An 18685-nucleotide genomic window follows, 5' to 3' on the forward strand; every position below is an offset into this window, starting at 1 on the left:
CATAGGCAATCATGAGATATAAAGGTATTTAAGGTGGTCAATTGTAAGTTGTGCTTCCTTCCCTTTGACTCTCCTCTGAAGAGTGACAGACAGCATGGGATCCTCAAAGCAACTCTCCAAAGATCTGAAAACAAAGATTGTTGAGTCTCCTGGTTTAGGGGAAGGCTACAAAAAGCCATCTCAGAGGTTTAAACTGTCAGTTTCAACTGTAAGGAACGGAATCAGGAAATGGAAGGCCACAGGCACAGTTGCTGTTAAACCCAGCAGGTCTGGCAGGCCAAGAAAAATACAGGAGCGGCATATGAACAGGATTGTGAGAATGGTTACAGACAACCCACAGATCACCTCCAAAGACCTGCAAGAACATCTGGCTGCAGATGGTGTATCTGTACATCATTTTACAATTCAGCGCAATTTGCACAAAGAACATCTGTATGGCAGGGTGATGAGAAAGAAATCTACAAAGGCATTCATGCAAAGGGAGAAGTACAATGTTCTGGAATGGCCGTCACAGTCCCCTGACCTGAATATCATCAAAAAATCTATGGAATGATTTGAAACAGGCTGTCCATGCTCGGCAGCCATCAAATGTAACTGAACTGGAGAGATTTTGTATGAAGAATGGTCAACAAGACCTCCATCCAGAATCAGACACTCATTAAAGGCTATAGGAGGACAGCGTCTAGAGGCTGTTAGATTTAAAAAGGGAGGCTCAACTAAGTATTGATGTCATATCTCTGTTGGGGTGCCCAAATTTATGCACCTGTTTTGTTATGATGCATATTGCATATTTTCTGTTAATTCAATAAACTTAATGTCACTGCTGAAATATTACTGTTTCTTTAAGGCATGTCAGATATTAAAAGGAAGTTGCTACTTTGAAAGTTCAGCCAATGATAAACTAAAATCCAAAGAATTAAGAGGGGTTCCCAAACTTTTTCATATGACTGTATACATGCTTGTATATACTATAATTGAACGCTCACCGGGTTGAGTAAATACAGGATACCTAGGAATTATTTTTTTAAAAACCGAAAAAATAACATCACTGCTAATGGATTCTGCCTCAGACGTCCATCTCCTGTAGCAGACAAGGTTTGTCATATCAGTCATTGGGTACAAAGTAGGATCAACACCTGGACAGGGCGCCAGTCCATCACAGGGTGAACACACACACACACACGGGTCTACTTCAACAACACCAAGTCCCATAACCTTCATGTTCTTTGAGTGTGGAAGAATACCAAGCAGAGAACACGTGAGCTCCACACAGAGAGCACTAGGCTTGAACCGTCATCTCCACACTGCAAGGCACCAGCACTGGTACTGTGACACCAATGACAGACAGAATAAGTGAAATGAACACAAAGGAAATTAGCATAACTCATAAAACGCAGTGGTATCATAACAAAATTCTAAAGAGTAATAATTAAATAAAATAGCAAAAAATATAAAATAGATATTAATTATTAAGGAGAATGCATATACATGTAAAGAAATAATAAATCAAAAAGAATACAATATAAACAATCATGAATATTTTAAATAATGAAGAACACAGTTACATCACAACAAAAACTTCCAGATAAATGCAGCAATAAATAAAAACATATATAATTAAAAAAAATTATGAAGAATACATATAAACCTAACAAACAGTAATATGTACTGTCACACATGTGTGCCCACCTGGAGATGACCTTCCAGTCTCTGTGAGGTAAGTGATACCACTCTGAGACGAGAGGGGGCGCTCACACTGACTGTCTCTCCTTATCCACCTGCAGCTCTGAGAAGAAACCAAATGAGGGGAACTGACTCAGCCGCAGTGCCCAGAGCTGCCCCTGTCCTTCTGGTGGGACTCGTGAAAAGCTGTCGGCCCCCCAGAGGATGGAGTCTGCTGTTGGACCTGAAAACTCAACATGAAGCAAGCGCCATCGTGTTCACACAACTGCAAAGGAAATTTGTCTATTGGGCTGAAAAGGTGTGTTTTATTGGGGCCATCACATTGAGTTTTGTTTTGTTTTGTCTTACTTCATTAAAGGGGGACACCCAGTTGGTGCCCCGACATTAAGAAGCAACTTGTGCAGGTCTGTCCTCCAGTCACCATATCAGCAGACAAATATTGTCTGTTTGGATTATGTGTATTGTCCTTAATTATGTCCATTATATATCTTTACCATTACATTTATCTATCACTGTATAGAAAGTTTAATATAACTTTACTTTTTACCTATTTTTAGTTTTCTTCATTATCACGTTAAAAGTGTTTTCTTTCTTTTTGTTTATTTCTTTATTTTTCTATGTATTTTGCTTTGCCAATTAATTTCTATTATACAGGTGCTGGTCATAAAATTAGAATATCATGACAAAGTTGATTTATTTCACTAATTCCATTCAAAAAGTGAAACTTGTATATTAGATTCATTCATTACACACAGACTGATTTTTAATCAAATGTTTATTTCTTTTAATTTTGATGATTATAACTGACAACTAATGAAAGTCCCAAATTCAGTATCTCGGAAAATTAGAATATTGTGAAAAGGTTCAATATTGAAGACACCTGGTGCCACACTCTAATCAGCTAATTAACTCAAAACACCTGCAAAAGCCTTTAAATGGTCTCTCAGTCGAGTTCTGTAGGCTACACAATCATGGGGAAGACTGCTGACTTGACAGTTGTCCAAAAGACGACCATTGACACCTTGCACAAGGAGGGCAAGACACAAAAGGTCATTGCTAAAGAGGCTGGCTGTTCACAGAGCTCTGTGTCCAAGCACATTAATAGAGAGGCGAAGGGAAGGACAAGATGGGGTAGAAAAAAGTGGACAAGCAATAGGGATAACCGCACCCTGGAGAGGATTGTGAAACAAAACCCATTCAAAAATGTGGGGGAGATTCACAAAGAGTGGACTGCAGCTGGAGTCAGTGCTTCAAGAACCACCACACACAGACGTATGCAAGACATGGGTTTCAGCTGTCGCATTCCTTGTGTCAAGCCACTCTTGAACAAGAGACAGCGTCAGAAGCGTCTCGCCTTTGGACTGCTGCTGAGTGGTCCAAAGTTATGTTCTCTGATGAAAGTAAATTTTGCATTTCCTTTGGAAATCAAGGTCCCAGAGCCTTGAGGAAGAGAGGAGAGGCACAGAATCCATGCTGTGTGAGGTCCAGTGTAAAGTTTCCACAGTCAGTGATGGTTTGGGGTGCCATGTCATCTGCTGGTGTTGGTCCATTGTGTTTTCTGAGGTCCAAGGTCAACGCAGCCGTCTACCAGGAAGTTTTAGAGCACTTCATGCTTCCTGCTGCTGCCAAACTTTATGGAGATGCAGATTTCATTTTCCAACAGGACCTGGCACCTGCACACAGTGCCAAAGCTACCAGTACCTGGTTTAAGGACCATGGTATCCCTGTTCTTGACTGGCCAGCAAACTCGCCTGACCTTATCCCCATAGAAATTCAATGGGGTATTGTGAAGAGGAAGATGCAATACGCCAGAGCCAACAATTCAGAAGAGCTGAAGGCCACTATCAGAGCAACATGGGCTCTCATAACACCTGAGCAGTGCTACAGACTGATCGACTCCATGCCACGCCGCATTGCTGCAGTAATCCAGGCCAAAGGAGCCCCAACTAAATATTGAGTGCTGTACCTGCTCATACTTTTCATGTTCATACCTTTCAGTTGGCCAACATTTCTAAAAATCCTTTTTTTGCATTGGTCTTAATTGATATTCTAATTTTCCGAAATACTGAATTTGGGACTTTCATTAGTTGTCAGTTATAATCATCAACATTAAAAGAAATAAACATCTGAAATACATCAGTCTGTGTGTAATGAATGAATCTAATATACAAGTCTTACTTTTTGAATGGAATTACTGAAATAAATCAACTTTGTCATGATATTATAATTTTAGGACCAGCACCTGTATATACAGGTGGAACTACTATGAAAATAATGAAGTTTGAGTTTCGGGGCTCAGAATGGACTTTAGTTTAGTTTGGATGTCTACTGTATGAGAAGGGGTTTTAACACATTATAATAATAATTAGATAGTGGTATTCAATACAAAATATTTGTTAAAATTGCTGATTGTGAAGGGATCCCCATAATAGGGCACCAAAAATGTAGGTTTGTTACTGATTATATATTTTTTTGTTGTTGTATTACTTTTATTTGATCTAATCAGTACTCTTTACATTTTAATATGCTAGAAGTGTATGTTATCATTTAATATTTTCCCATATTATTACTGTAATCCCCCTTGTGTTATATTCTATTGCCAAATATCCACCTGGGGACAAGCAAAGTTCGATCAATCGATAGATAGATACTTTATTAATCCCAAGGGGAAATTCACATACTCCAGCAGCAGCATACTGATAAGAAGAATATTAATTAAAGAGTGATAACAATGCAGAGCAAGTTAAAAAAATGCACGTTTACCCCCTGGGTGGAATTGAAGGGTCACATAGTATGGGGAAGGATCTATCTATCTATCTATCTATCTATCTATCTATCTATCTATCTATCTATCTATCTATCTATCTATCTATCTATCTATCTATCTATCTATCTATCTATCTATCTATCTATCTATCTATCTATCTATCGATCTAACATTAGATGCCTAAGTACTTAGTAGTCTTATTATACAACAAAACAAAGTGTTCAAAAACCAAAATAAAGTGCAGCGCTTCTTCAATAAAGATGTTAATAAATAAATAAATAAGCCCCAATACAAGCAGTGTTCTTTGGTGGAGGTTAAAATCACAGTAAACAGTCATTAAATAATCCATAGATAAAAATAGGGGGAACATCACAGTCAGATTCGGTCCATTAAACACAACAAGAGTTTTGTGCCACCTTCTAAAACTGACATCTCCTCTAATTTCCATTTAAGTTCTCATCAGCAAGCCAAGAGACCACCATCAACAGCAGTCTTCCTTCACATCAGTTTCTGCCCCAGTCACCTTAGCTGGTCACCGCTGATGGATACACACTTCAAAACAGACTTCAGAAGGAGTAAAACCCAAAGCACACCAAATAGAAATGGGCTCAAAAGTGATTCAGCGACATGTTTGTCAGAACCTCTCCAAGTTCTTTTAGCTGTCATCTGTCAAAGACAATGGAGAGTTCATTCCTTGGACGTCAAATGTGCTTTTCTACTGGGTATGACATTATGTCGGGAAAAACTGTGGAGGCTCAGTAAACGTTTGTGGTCTCATAGATGTGCCACTTTACTGGTATAATAAAGTCGAGGAGATCATGCTGAAGACGAGTGGAAATGTGGCACAAGTGGATCCTGCAGTTTTATTACTGGTTAGATGAAGATGGTACTGTGAATGGAATTCTTGTATGTCATGTTGATGACTTTATATGGGCAGGCGCACATAAGTTTTCTATTTCCCTCATTCAATACCTCAGATCAACTTTCCAGGATGCTGATGAAGGGTATGAGCACTTCAGCTATGTGGGACTGGAAGTTCTAAGTGTCAATGGAGCGATATGTATACACCAAGAAAGCTATACAGAGACTCTTCAGCCCACTGCTGTAGTCTCTTCTAGATCATTAAAAAGGGACGCTCCCCTCAGTGCACCTAACTGGAACAACTAAAATCAAAAATAGGGCAGACTCTCTGGGTTGCCAACCAAAGCAGACCTGATGTCTCATTTGATGGACACATTTTAGTATCCAGCACAAAACATGTTACTGTTCAAACAATACACAAAGCCAACAAGGTCATTAGGGAAAAGTGGCCATGAAGTCTCAAAACCTGGGAAGAGATGAGTCATTGAGATTTGTTGTTTTTGGTGATGTCTCACTTGGGAATCTTCCTGATGGTGGCACACAAGGAGGATGCCTGATTATTTTGGCAGGAGGTGGAGGATGATTCTCACCCCTTTGTTGACAGTTGGAAAGAATCAAAAGAGCAGAATGAAGTACTTGGGGAGGACACACCCAAGCAATGTCTGAATACATCATAAGTGCAATCTGTCTTTGTAAACATTTTTCAGAGCTCACTGTCAGTGCCTTAAGACACCATGGTCTTCAGGTCATTTGTGTTACAAACACCTACTGCTTACTTGAGGTGATTCAATCCATCAAGTCTGTAACAGAGAAAAGACTTCATCAAGAGTTAAGTGGAATAAAAGAACGTTTTCAAGGTCAAAAAGTCCAATGTGTTTTGTGGTTGCCTACAAAGGACCACCTTGCTGATTGTCTTAAGAACAAAGAGACGTCTCCTTTTGTACTTTAAAAAGCACTTAAAGACGCAATATATCACAGTAAGTGACTAGCATAGCCACATTTTATTTTGACTTGAAGAAGAGTAATCATTAGTTCTGTGCATTTAAATGTGTATTTGGTGTGTTAGGCAGTTTAATTGTTTTTTCTTATCCAATAGAGATAATGTTGTTAAGTTCTTTATCTTGCGCTCCTATTTGTAGCATTGTGGTGTTGTGTCCCTATTGGGAGTATTAAGGCCCCTGTGAAGAGTAAGTGGGCTTTTTTGTTAACACATGTCTGTGTGCTAATAAGTGAGTAATAAAAGTTTGTTCCTAACATCAACGGTGTTTTATATTTGTCACTCAGCGCCCAAAGGACTTCTCTGAATGGTTGGTCATGCCTGCCTCCCTTTGACGCTCAACAACGGGCCGACTTCACTCACCTCCAGGCTTCCTTTCCACTGCACCAGCTTTACCTTGAACCTGACATTTCTTTTTTCTTTCCTCTGATATCACCTCCCTCCATTCTCTTTTTCACTCTTCCTCCCAATCTAACCTACTCAGGCTCCTTTTATCTCAGTAGGCACAGGTTCCCTGCCAAATAACCGGCATAATGTTAAAAGAGCTGAGCTGACTCTACCTGCATGTAACAAACAATCAGCTCATTCATCACTTCACATAGGAGCTCCCATACCCACCAGCCTGACACACCATTTTAAAATAAAAAGTCTTAACACCAAGTACCCCATAATGCACTTTACCAAAGCAATCAAAAGGAAGGGGAGGGCTTTCTTAAAATCAGGAATCACGTTGTATGCAAGGCCCTTCAATCCCCCTAATGACCGAGTCTCCAACTATCACCACCTCTCTCTTTCCAGGAACTGTTAGGTGTTTAGGTGGCCCGTTGGGGATCCTCATGCCTGTCTACCACCTTAGAATCTTCAGAGGCACCGTCTATCTCTGCAAGGCCCTGAAAGCAATTTCACACTTCCAGTTCTGGGGTTGATGCCCCCAGACAGTGTGCACGTTTTACCTTGCACCTTGTGACCATGATCCACCTTTCTCTACTTCTCTGGTCTGGAGTCTTCTCTACTGTCACCTAGTGCACACTATCTCTCTAAAGGACACCTGGGTCAGGGCCACCAATTCTCTACTACAACTCAGGCCAGCCATCTCCTCCTCCAGTTCAGCGACCCTGAGCTTGAGGTGCTGAATCAGCTGGCATCTCCTGCAGATGTAGCCATCACAGAAGACTACAGGATCCTCCAACACGTCCTCTAAAAAGTCCAACATCCAACAGGGGTTACACTGCACTGGCCTCATTATTAAAATTTGACTGTGGATTACTACATTTTTTTTTATTTTTTACTTTTCCCTGTCTCTTCTCTTAACTTTGCGCTCCTCTTATTACTTACTTACAAGCTCCCCACTCGCACTATTTGTATTCCTTCATATTTCTTTGTATTAAAGAGTCCTTACGCGGTCACCCTTTAAACTGCTCTACTTTCTTGACTGCTAAGAACTATTCAATTTAGAAAAACACACTTACTGAATATCCACTGCTGGTTCATTTCTTATTGTCTTGTCTACTCCTACAACCACTTGTGTCTGATAGACGTCCTAATGAAACTCGCCAGTCAGCTGAATTCTTCTCTTTATCATTTTCAAGTCAGCCATTGCCTTTCTTCCCCAGTAATGAATTGTTTTTTCTGTTATTTATACGACGCCAGTTATTTACTTAGAGATGTCAGTGTCAGCTACTGCTGCTTACTGCCCTGCCTTGGCGACAGAAGTTGGAATACAAATAACAAGAACAAGTACAAGTAACTTTTCCAAATGCTCCCCCAAACTCTCAGCACTTTTTACTCCTGTGCAGGCAAAAGAAAGTCATAAACCTTTTTACAGGGAAAACATCTTTAGAAATTCCTGCATGGCTCCTTAGTGGAAACCAAAACACAAAGTTTATAGGGTCAAAATGTATTTTTAATTAACTCTCACACCTCAGAGCACAAATTTCTCACCCGCTTCTCTTCCATTTTCAAGGATGACGTCAGTATGTCTCAGTCTGAGCATTACGTCCAGTCCAATTGTCATGTAATGTCATGTAACAACACACATCTGTGGTACAGAGCTGACTACATTGTGAAATTCAATGTCCTTTTTGCTGGCAGGACAACAGGGCATAAGTGACATTGACGGGCCCTCCAGTTCTTGAGAGTCCAACAAGCCATTGAGCTCACAATCAGCAGTTTGTTCTTTGAGTTCCCAAACCACTCTTCATTCACGAGGATTACTTTTAGTAAATTTCAGACACATTTTGACATTAGTGTGAAATAGTGAGGAGTGAAATGATTTGAATAATTGAATTTCGAGCAAATCTCAATGTTTCTCTTATAACAAAAAATAAATATAATAAATTGTGTTTTGCTCCCAGCTAAATTCACTCCAATTACACAAGAAGAAATACGTTTAGTCCAACTGGTGACCTTTTCTTGCATTAATTCTGAATGTTTCTGCCTGTTATTTACTTTTTAATTAAAAACTCTAAAAAAAAAATGAAAAAGTCTGCATATCCTCAGCTAGGTGGTTGCTGGTGGTGCAGAGGGTTGTTGTTTAATCAACGAGTTTCCATGTTCTGAGTTTACTGACAAAACCCAGTAATGTGCACAATGGGGTGTTTTTGTGGTGGGTGTTGAGGGACAAGCATCCTTGTGTCAAAGAATTGGAGATTCACCAACCTGGGTAATGTATGCAACTACTATGGCAAGCCAAATTAACATTTAGAAATAACTCTAAATGCTTTTTAAGAAATCTGGAAATGCATTTTATGATATCTTAAATAGATTTCACGATATCTTGAAGTAATATGCTGTGTAATTTGAGATATCTGAAATGCATTTCAAGATATGGGTAGCACGGTGACACAGCAGTAGCACTGTTGCCTCTCAGTATGGAGATCAGGGTTCACGTCGGGGGTCCCCCCTGCACACAGTTTGTATGCTCTTCCTGTGTCTGTGTAGGTTTCCTTTGGGTGCTCTGGTTCTCACCACCAGTCCAAAGATGTGCATGTTAGGTGATACTAAATTGGCCTGTGTGTGTGGTTGGGGTGGGTGGTGTTAACCCTGCAATGGACTGGCATCCTGTTCATGGTTTATTCCTGCCTTGTGCCCTGTGCAAGCTGGCATAGGCTCCAGCACCCCCTGCAACCCAATTCAAGACTAAGTGAGTTGGCAAACGACTGACTGATTTCAAGGTATCTGAAATGAAATTCAAAATATCTTAAAATACATTTACATATAGCAAGCCAAATTAACGTTTAAAAATATTTGAAAATTAATTTCAGATATCTTAAAATGCAATTTACTTTTTATCTAAAAGTCATTCTGAGATATCTTAAAATAAATTATTTAACATTACAAGATATCTGTAATAAAATTTAAGATATCTCACAAGCCTTTCAAGATATCCCAAATACATTTTCAAATATCTTAAAATAACTCCTTGTGCATTTCAAGATATCTCAAACTCCCTTCCTTTAAAATTTCTTATTCTTTCAATGGGTAGCTCTGCTGCCTTGCAGTTAGGAGACCTGGGTTTGCTTCCCAGGTTCTCCCTGCGTGGAGTTTGCACGTTATCCCCGTGTCTGCGTGGGTTTCCTCCGGGTGCTCCAGTTTCCTCCCACAGTCTAAAGGCATGCAGGTTAGTGTCATTGGCGATCCTAAATTGTCCCTAGTGTGTGCTTGGTGTGTTTCTGTGTGTGTGACCTGTGGTGGGCTGGCGCCCTGCCTGGGTTTGTTCCTGCCTTGCGCCCTGTGCTGGCTGGGATTGGCTCCAGCAGACCCCCGTGACCCTGTAGTTAGGATATAGCGGGTTGGAAAATGGATGGATGGATGGATGATGACTGACTGAATGACTGATATCTAAAATACATTTCCAGATATCTCTAAATGTTCATTTGGCCCACCATATGGGAAGTTATTTTAAGATATCTTCAAATTCAATTTTATTTGAAAGACCTAAAATACATTTTTAGAAATCTCAAATTAATTTCATGATATCTTTAAATGGGTCTCTACTTTACTTGAGATATCTTAGAATGTATTTCAAGATATCTCAAAAACAACTTGAGATAACCTTAAAAAGATGACTATTTGTCATTTGTCACATAGCCATGTGCACAGAATTGTCCCCAAGCTTGTCTCAGCTCTTCCTCTTGTCCTCTCTGCTCCTTTTCTCGGCCTTTTTCTAGTCCTCCCAGTTCCTTGTCTCCGCCCAGTCGTCTGAGGTCAGGCTTGACCCCGAGTTTGTCCTTGTTGTACTTAGCAGTTGTTTTGTGCTAATGCCTACTTGTTCGTTTCAAAGACATTGAAATATGTTGACTTAAAGCCGCCCTGTGACTCCTCTATGGACTCTCTGATCCCTGTGCTCTTAACTGGCTTGTGATGGCCTTGGTGGCCTGCAGCTGTCACACTCGCATGAAACTGAGACGTCAATAGTCAAGTCTGAGGATGAGCTGAGCAATAAGGATACAAACGAGCAAAAGGAGATGGTAAGTGCTTAATGGTTTAACAATACAACAAAATTAAGTGTTCAAAACATAAATAAAGTGAAGTGCTTCTTCAATAAATAAGTTAATAAATAAATAGATTAATATTCCCCAATAAAAAGACTGTTCATTGGTAGAGGTTAAAAATCACAGTACACAGTCAATAATAATCCATAGATAAAAATGAGGCAGGTTTTGACCTTGGCCCTTTAGCGCTGTGTGCTCACTCCTTTCACGGCCACTTCTTCACCTCCACTCCACTGCATCAGCTCAGCCACAATTCTGCATTTACTTTTCTCATTTAACCTCCGTCTCCATCTTTTCATTTTTCTTTCCTGTTCAGTTTTGTTCTTGACTATCCTGCTCAGCTCATTTTAAACTCACAGGGGTCCAGGTGTCTAATTCCACACCCCAGAACACTAATGAGGACACTGGCTGAACCACACATATCTGCAGGTGTAAAGTGCGCTCCGCCAATTCACCACCAACTCTCCAGGGCTGCTCTGCTCCACCACACTACCACATCCACCTACGCCCCTCTGAGTCCACCATTTTAATTTAAAAACCTGCACACAACCACTGACCCCTGACATGTGTCACCACACAGCTTTGTATTTAGTAGTAAAGAGAATCACACAGTGACCAGAGTGACCAGTGGAGCACAGGACTAGTGTGACAGGTGTCCTTAGTGACTTCAAATTATTCACATCTCCAGGCGGCCGTTTGATTGTCTGCTGGCATTGAGGAAGACCCTGACTGACTGAAATGATAAAGAAGGATTTTTGAGGCAGAGGGTTTGGACCTGTGATGACATCAGTGAAGACCATGTGTGTATAAAAATATCAAAAAGGCGCTATATACTGGATTATTGAGAAAGTCATGTGACAGCTTACACTTATCATGTGGTAAGGTTCTTGTTTTAATGTCCCACAAGAGACACAAGTGTGGGTTACAAACACAAGAGGAGTATCTCACTGACACGCCCACTGAGGTCACCTTCCCAGAATCCTCTCAGTGTCTCTGACGTCTACTGCACATGATGTGTGTGTCCACCTTTCGGTCACTAAGCCCATTGATGTCGATGTCCTGTGTAGACCTGGGGGTCATGTCTTGTAGAATGATGTCGGCGGTTCAGTCCACTTGGCTATAATGTCAGTCACTTCCTGTGTCTCCCACCTTACTGTCCACACTGCCTTCAGTCCTAATCCTCTCCTCCCTGTCACCTTCTCTTTCTGTGTATGGCTGGCTGGTCATTTCTACTGCTGCTGTCCACCTTTCCTCCTGTTCCTCTGTCTGTCCTCCTCTCTCTCCTTCTCCTTATCCTCTGCCTTGTCCTCCTCCTCTATTCATCCTTTTCTTCATTCTGTTCATCTCCTTCTCTTGTCTCTCCTTATCTTTGCTATTCTATTCTCTTTGTCCTTATCTGTCACTTCAGTCCATCTCTAGCTGTCCACTCTTCATTGTCTTTTGTCACTTTAGTCATCTTTTCTCCTCACACTGATTGTGTTTCTCCTCCTTCAAAGGATAGTGAAGACAGCAGAGAACATCATTAGGGTGCCTCTCCCTTCACTGCAGGACATATTTTACAAACTCACTGTCAGCATTGTGCAGGACCCCTTACACCCCTCACGTGGACTTTTCACACTTCTGCCATCCAAGAGAAGATACTGCAGCATCAGAGCCAGATCTGCCAGGATGCAGGAGAGTTTTTACCCCCAAGCTGTTAGACTTCTGAACACCATGCTGCCCCCTGGGACCTTCCACCTCTAAAACCAGAACTTTTATACATGTGAGCCACTGTCCTGTAAAGATGAGTGTGCAGGTAGAGAAGAACTGAAAATCTCATACTGACCTTTAAGGATTTGGACACTCTTGATATCCTTCTGCTGTGAAACATTCTGACCTGTCATTGTTTACACGTCTTAAACAACTATTATCATACACTGGTCATTTCTGTATTATCTATATCTATTATTTATTTATTATATTACATATCTGTTGACTATATTTATGTATCTAAATTGCAAATACCATACATTGCATCAATGTTCATATTGATAACTACACGTCAATATTGCTGTTACTTCTTTTTCTTGTCTTTGCACAATGTCTTGTCTTGTTTGTGTTTTAATTTAAAATTTTAATTCTATTTTTAATTTATTTTTAATTCATTATTTGCACTTCATGTTGTCACACTCTGGATGGTTGCTGAGCTTCGCAATTTCGTCTATCTGTATACTTGTATATGGTTGAGATGACAAAAGACTCACCAGTAATGATGGACTCCTGCAGAGCTGTCTGTCTCCCTGTGGTCACCTCCTGTGTCTCACTTTACTGTCCACACTCTTTGAAATTCTAATCCTTTTGATTCTCCTCCTGCTGTGCTGAGTTTAGTGGCATTTGTGACTATTGTGCTTTCATCATTACCGGAGTTTTGATTTTATTACCATACTTTGACTTTGTGTATTGGGATGTTGTTGGCCTTGGATTCCCTTTATTGTTTCAGCAGCTCCTCTTGTGCTCTTTGGAGTTTATTTTGTGCCTTAGAGCATTTTTTTTTAAATAATCCTTTGTATTTATAAAGATTCTTCATTACCCTTTTTGGTGCCTACCCAGAGTTTGATGGTACCTCCCTCTGCTGGGTATTTTTATTTGTTCTTTTTGAGACTTGCGTGGTTGAAGACTCTCTAGTTCATAACAAGAGAATGAGGAGAAGGTTGAGACTAAAATAAAGAATGGACAACATGGGATTGTGGGACAAGAAATAAAACAACAGGCTGAACAGAAAGGACGATGAGAGGATGAAAGAGACCACTGTGGGCGAGGAGCTCAGGGTCACAATGCTGTCTTTAAGAATTTAACAATTAAATAGAAATCTGTAGCTGTGTCCTCGTCACATCAATCTGTCGGCTCACATGTGACACTGACGTCTGTCCTGATTAAAAACAGTGTTTATATGGTGGGTGTGGAACATAAAGAGCCATAAAGTCAGAAGAAAAAAAATTCAACGGGCACACACACACACACACACACAGACACAGACACACACACACACACTTATTGTTCACTTACTCCAGTTTCTCTAATTTGCAGTTTTCACTCCTCAGCCCCTCACACAGCTGATTCACTCCTGAATCCTCCATGTTGTTGCCGCTCAGGTTCAGTTCAGTCAGTCGTGAGTGTGGAGCAGAAAGAGCTGAGGAAAGAGCTGAGCAACATGTGGAGATGAGACGACAATAAAACAGCCTGTGGAGATAAAGAGAGAGAAGTGAGGACATGAGGAGAGACAAACAGACAGTCGGTGGTCTCAATAAGTGACATGATGACTACAAGCACAGCTGGATGCTGAGGTGTGTCACTGAAAAGCAGGCTGCTGCTAGCATTTGAACTGAAACACAATTTGAACTCCACACCAATGCTGCCCTTCAAGGCGCTATATACCTGAAGCACCTTCTGTCTGTCAGGTCACCCTGAGTGATGAGAGGACGTCAGCCGTCACACTGGACAGGAGTGTCACACAGCAGTGACAAACTCAGATTTCTGTCCATCATTCAGGACTTAGGGTGAGGATACAACTGAAATGATTGACAGGAGGCCATTTACAAATACCAACCTCTCCAGATGTTCAGTGACAGCAGCTGTAAATCAGTCAGCCTTTATTTTATAGAGTGCTAGTCACAAACTAAGCAACACAAATAAATAAACACAATGAGCACAAAGATAAATAAGTGACAAGGGAGAGGTGACAGGAGAGGTGATGGGACACGGGAGGACGTCACAGTCCAGTCCAGGAGGAACACACAGAGGGTCACCGGCTGCTCAGAGTGACACTCCACTCTGTCCAGTCATCTTCTCTAAGGCCTATCAGCCACCTGAGCTCAATGGACAAACTCCACTCAGCCGGCTGGTGACATGGGTTCAAGGTGACGGCCTTGTTGTGTCTTAGCGAGGGTCTCTTAGTGTCACTCCACACACCAGCTATCACAGACATGGTGGACTGAAGAGCTTTGATGGTCAGTAGAGAGTTTGGACCCTGGACAGGCCTCTGCTCTTCATGGCCACTTAAGCACCAACTGAACAATAAATAAGTCCGAGGATAAAATAATAAGACATAGAAAAATGAAAATCAAATGAAGAATAAAATGTGTTTGAGTGTCACTGTGACAAAGTGGACAAATGGACGCAGTTTACAAATTAGAATTTGTGTGCAAATATTGATGAAGACATTCCAGATAAAAATATGAACAGAGAGAAAGCCATCCCCTTTATTTTATATAGCGTCTTTCAATTTAAAGTCACGTTATATGTCCAGCTCTCTCCTTGTATTCTTACTCTGAGCACAGACAGGTGACGTGACTCACTCAGGGTCACACAGCATGTGACAGGCAGGAACTGAACCTGCGTCACTGGGATGTCAAGTGTGGCAGCTCAGCCACTGGGCCACAGAACTGGGAATCAGGATTGGCCAGAATGACAGGGGAGGCGGGACATGAGCTGTCAGTCAGCCTGAGAAGGTGTGAAGAGAAGGCGGCCATCTCAGTGAATTTGATTTATCAGGCCTTTGATCAAATGGGACGCTTTGGTGTCTTTAGATGACCTAAAAATGTGGACTGACTGAAGTGTTTAATTATTGTGTTGTTAAACATTTGGTCAAAGTGTGAAGGCTAAGGAGGGGAGGGCAGAAGTGACACAAAGACACTCAAACGTGTGACATGAACAGGACAGTGGCACAGTGGTTAGACACACATCAGGGACCAGGGAGCAAATCTGAACACACGACTGAGCTCTCGGCTCTTGGTGCTGATTCTATTTTCATTTTTATGCTGATAAGACTTTAAAGGTTTTGACTGACTTCACATTTTTAAGTCAAGTACTCAAAGACATGGTGACAATAAACAACTAAACTAAAATGTGTACAAATGAGAGTGACATACAAGTGACAAGGGCCACAAATCAAATGTCATTGGACAAACTCTGAAGTGCTGGAGATCTTCAACAAGGAGGACACACTGAGCTGAGTTTGTGTTCTCGACTGACAACTGAAATCTTCTTAATGGCCGACGAGAAGATGAGCCAAAGACGAGGTCAGCCAACAAGTCAGCGCCGCATTTCAGGCCTTCGTCAGGCCGCAGGACTTGGGTGGCGTTGGACTTTTCAAAAGCCAAGGTGAGGCCAAGGTGAGTTGCTCAGTGGTCTTGTACCCCATGTTGGTCACAGTGTGTTATTGTAATGATTTGCGTTTATTTTTTTATTATGTTAATATTGCAAATTTGTTGCTGGTTTTCTTTTTATTGTGTGTTTTTTTTTTTTGTTATTTCTGTTATGACTTCTTCTGAATTCTTTACACTTTGAGGTAGTTGATGATATTTTCTGTTTTCCTGTGACACCCTCTTCAGTTCTTGTGTGTCACTATTCTCTGTTTCTGTTGTAAAGGAGTTGCTATTAAGTGACACTCAGGGTCACACTAAGCGTTTTTTCAAAGATCAAGGAGTACAAAGTTCAGTCCATTGGACTTCTGCGTTATCTGAGTTTGTGGATGTGACATAAAGAATAAGCACACGTGTGTGTAAAAGTCAGATGTCACAACTGGTGCTTTGTGTTTCCACTGCGAGTTTGGATTTCACTTTCAGTTTTGACACTCGGCTTTTTGATCTTTACAGTTCTGATCTCCTCTTCTGGCTCTCGATTCCCATCTTTCTCCCATTTTAATTGTAATCCTGATTTAAACTCAGATCATTTAAAAAGACTGAATCAGTGAGAGAAGACGAGTTTACAAAGATATGAAGCCCTTCTGAGGAGAGGTTAAAGATTTAAAGACCCCGATGACACAAATCACAAATACTTTGTGACAAACTCTAACTGATCTTTCTACTTCAAGTGCTCACATAAATCAAGGTGCTGGTGGTCTGCCAGTAGATGGTGGGAGTCACGTAAAGGACCAGCCAGTCCTCATGTGATTTGTTTTACCGGAGACCTTAAAAATGGAGATGTTTGAATTAGCAAAGGACGTGTTTGATTGTCAGTGAAATCCTGATTCTAAAAGTCAGCTCATGTTGGTCATTTGATGTCACTGCTTGATGAGAAGCCACCTGAATGGACATTCACAATGACAAGACAAGTCACAGTGCTGTCCATCTATTGAGGATTTGGTTTGTGAATTTAGAAACATTTTAAATATGGCTGTCAGATTAGAGGTGGCAGTCAGTCGATTACTAGAATTCAGACAAGACATTCAGTCAGTTAGTAAATATAAAGTGACATGTGACATGTGAGCCCATGAAGTGGTCAGACTGATGACCTTCTCATGTCACTGCTGAGCACACAAAGCTGGCACACCACATGGTGTCAGGGCTGCCAGTCCTGATGGTGTCGACTCTCAGGTGTGACTCCATCACAAATCTGCTGCTAATGTCCTGCTGTCGTATGGACAGGCCAGTCAGCTACGTGACGATCATCGGGGGGTTTACTTCTGACCTGCTTTACACCCTAAAGACCTTAAGTAGTCAGTGAAGAGGGTGGGATTTGACCCTGCGGCCTGAAGATGTGGGGTAGCAGTGCTCACCTCTGTGCTGCCCCCCGTGAAGGGATCACTTTGACTAAAATGAGTTCCAGAGGTGAACTCCATATTTCTACAGTAGGAGTGCGGACAGCCGGAGTTCAGAGGTTAGGATTGTTAATGAAAACTGCAACTGAAGTGGCAAAAAAGTGTTATGTTAAACAAAATAAAAGTGAAAGGAAAAGAGTGAAAAATAAAAACTAAACTGAAATTAAAACTGCAAACAGAAAACAAACTGAAATGAAATACAAATCTGCTTTTTTCATTTTTTGAATAACCAGACCAGAGTTCAGCAATCAATTAGTTGACAGATTTTGTTGTTTTCCATTCCTGTAGCTCACTCTCTCTGTTGTTTTCTGTGTGTTTTACAAATCTGTTTCTTTACTTGTGCTAATTGTATATTTATGATCATCAATACTCACCTGAGAGTCTGTCCCTGCGCTATACACACACACACTGTATGCTATTGGATTGTACTCCGCTCAGCTCTGGGCGACACTCCAAGGCTGGACCTTCACCTCCACTCACCGGCGGGCGGGCGAGCACTTGGACTGACGGACTTTAGCAGCACAGAAGGGTCTCTGAAGTGTTTGAGGGTCAGTGCTGTCTCTTCATGGCGCCTCTTCATGGTCAGTGCGGACTCCTTCATCACCGACTGATCAGCACAAAGATTCTGCTACAGGCTGTTTATTCTCCGCCAACTCTACGCTCTTTATAATCAGCATTTTAATTTATAAAGATATCACTTTACACTTTCATGACAGACTGGGCACAGGATATAAATTACTTTAAAAAAAGTATTAATATGACCGCAGCACACGTGTAATAACTGAGCACTCACGTATGATTAGTTTACATTCTACAGCACACGTGATGTCAGCGACAGACGACGACAATTCTGTGGAGGGCACTGGCACAATGGCAGCCCTCTCAAACTGACAGTTCAATTATTTGATGAGCCATAGTGTGTTTGATAATGACTTTATTAAAAAAATTGTTTTATTTTTAAATTTTTAACAAAGTAATTATGGAACTTGTGTTTCCATTAAAAAGATTACATTTTGAATCTTTTTTCTATACAAAGATGTTTCAGTATTTAGGTGTGAGAGGCTGCAGCCCCACTTGTACTTAAAATGTTTTATCAGCCATAAATAACGAGACCACCTTGAGTTAGTAGCGAGTTCTTTCTTTTCCTTATTTTTGAAAGTATTTACTTTGTTGTCATAATTAGTCAGAATGATGTAAGTGGGGTGTCACTGTGATTTGATTTGGGGGGCTCCACATTCCTGACTACACCCGCGGTGCACGTGAAGGACGCAGCTGCTGCCGTTGGACGTCAATATGAGGCTGCTGGT

At 41.0% G+C, this 18685-nt stretch overlaps 2 protein-coding genes across 15 annotated transcripts in view; one reads left to right on the top strand and one right to left on the bottom strand.

The window, feature by feature from the left end:
• Positions 1 to 1827, top strand: part of LOC127526399 (NACHT, LRR and PYD domains-containing protein 3-like) — a 169843-nt gene extending 168016 nt beyond the window's left edge. Inside the window, exon 5 of the mRNA XM_051921819.1 lies at positions 1785 to 1827. Coding sequence (XP_051777779.1) covers positions 1785 to 1815 — 31 coding nt within the window. The 3' untranslated portion in view covers positions 1816 to 1827. The remainder of the gene's footprint in view (positions 1 to 1784) is intronic.
• Positions 1 to 18685, bottom strand: part of LOC114642585 (NACHT, LRR and PYD domains-containing protein 3-like) — a 1142003-nt gene that overhangs the window by 335980 nt on the left and 787338 nt on the right. For all 14 annotated transcript variants that reach the window (XM_051921799.1, XM_051921798.1, XM_051921797.1 and 11 more), the window contains one exon: positions 13847 to 14020. In XM_051921799.1, coding sequence (XP_051777759.1) covers positions 13847 to 14020 — 174 coding nt within the window. The remainder of the gene's footprint in view (positions 1 to 13846; positions 14021 to 18685) is intronic.

This window comes from Erpetoichthys calabaricus (assembly GCF_900747795.2).
Source record: "Erpetoichthys calabaricus chromosome 1 unlocalized genomic scaffold, fErpCal1.3 SUPER_1_unloc_25, whole genome shotgun sequence".
NCBI classification, from domain to species: Eukaryota; Metazoa; Chordata; class Cladistia; order Polypteriformes; family Polypteridae; genus Erpetoichthys; species Erpetoichthys calabaricus.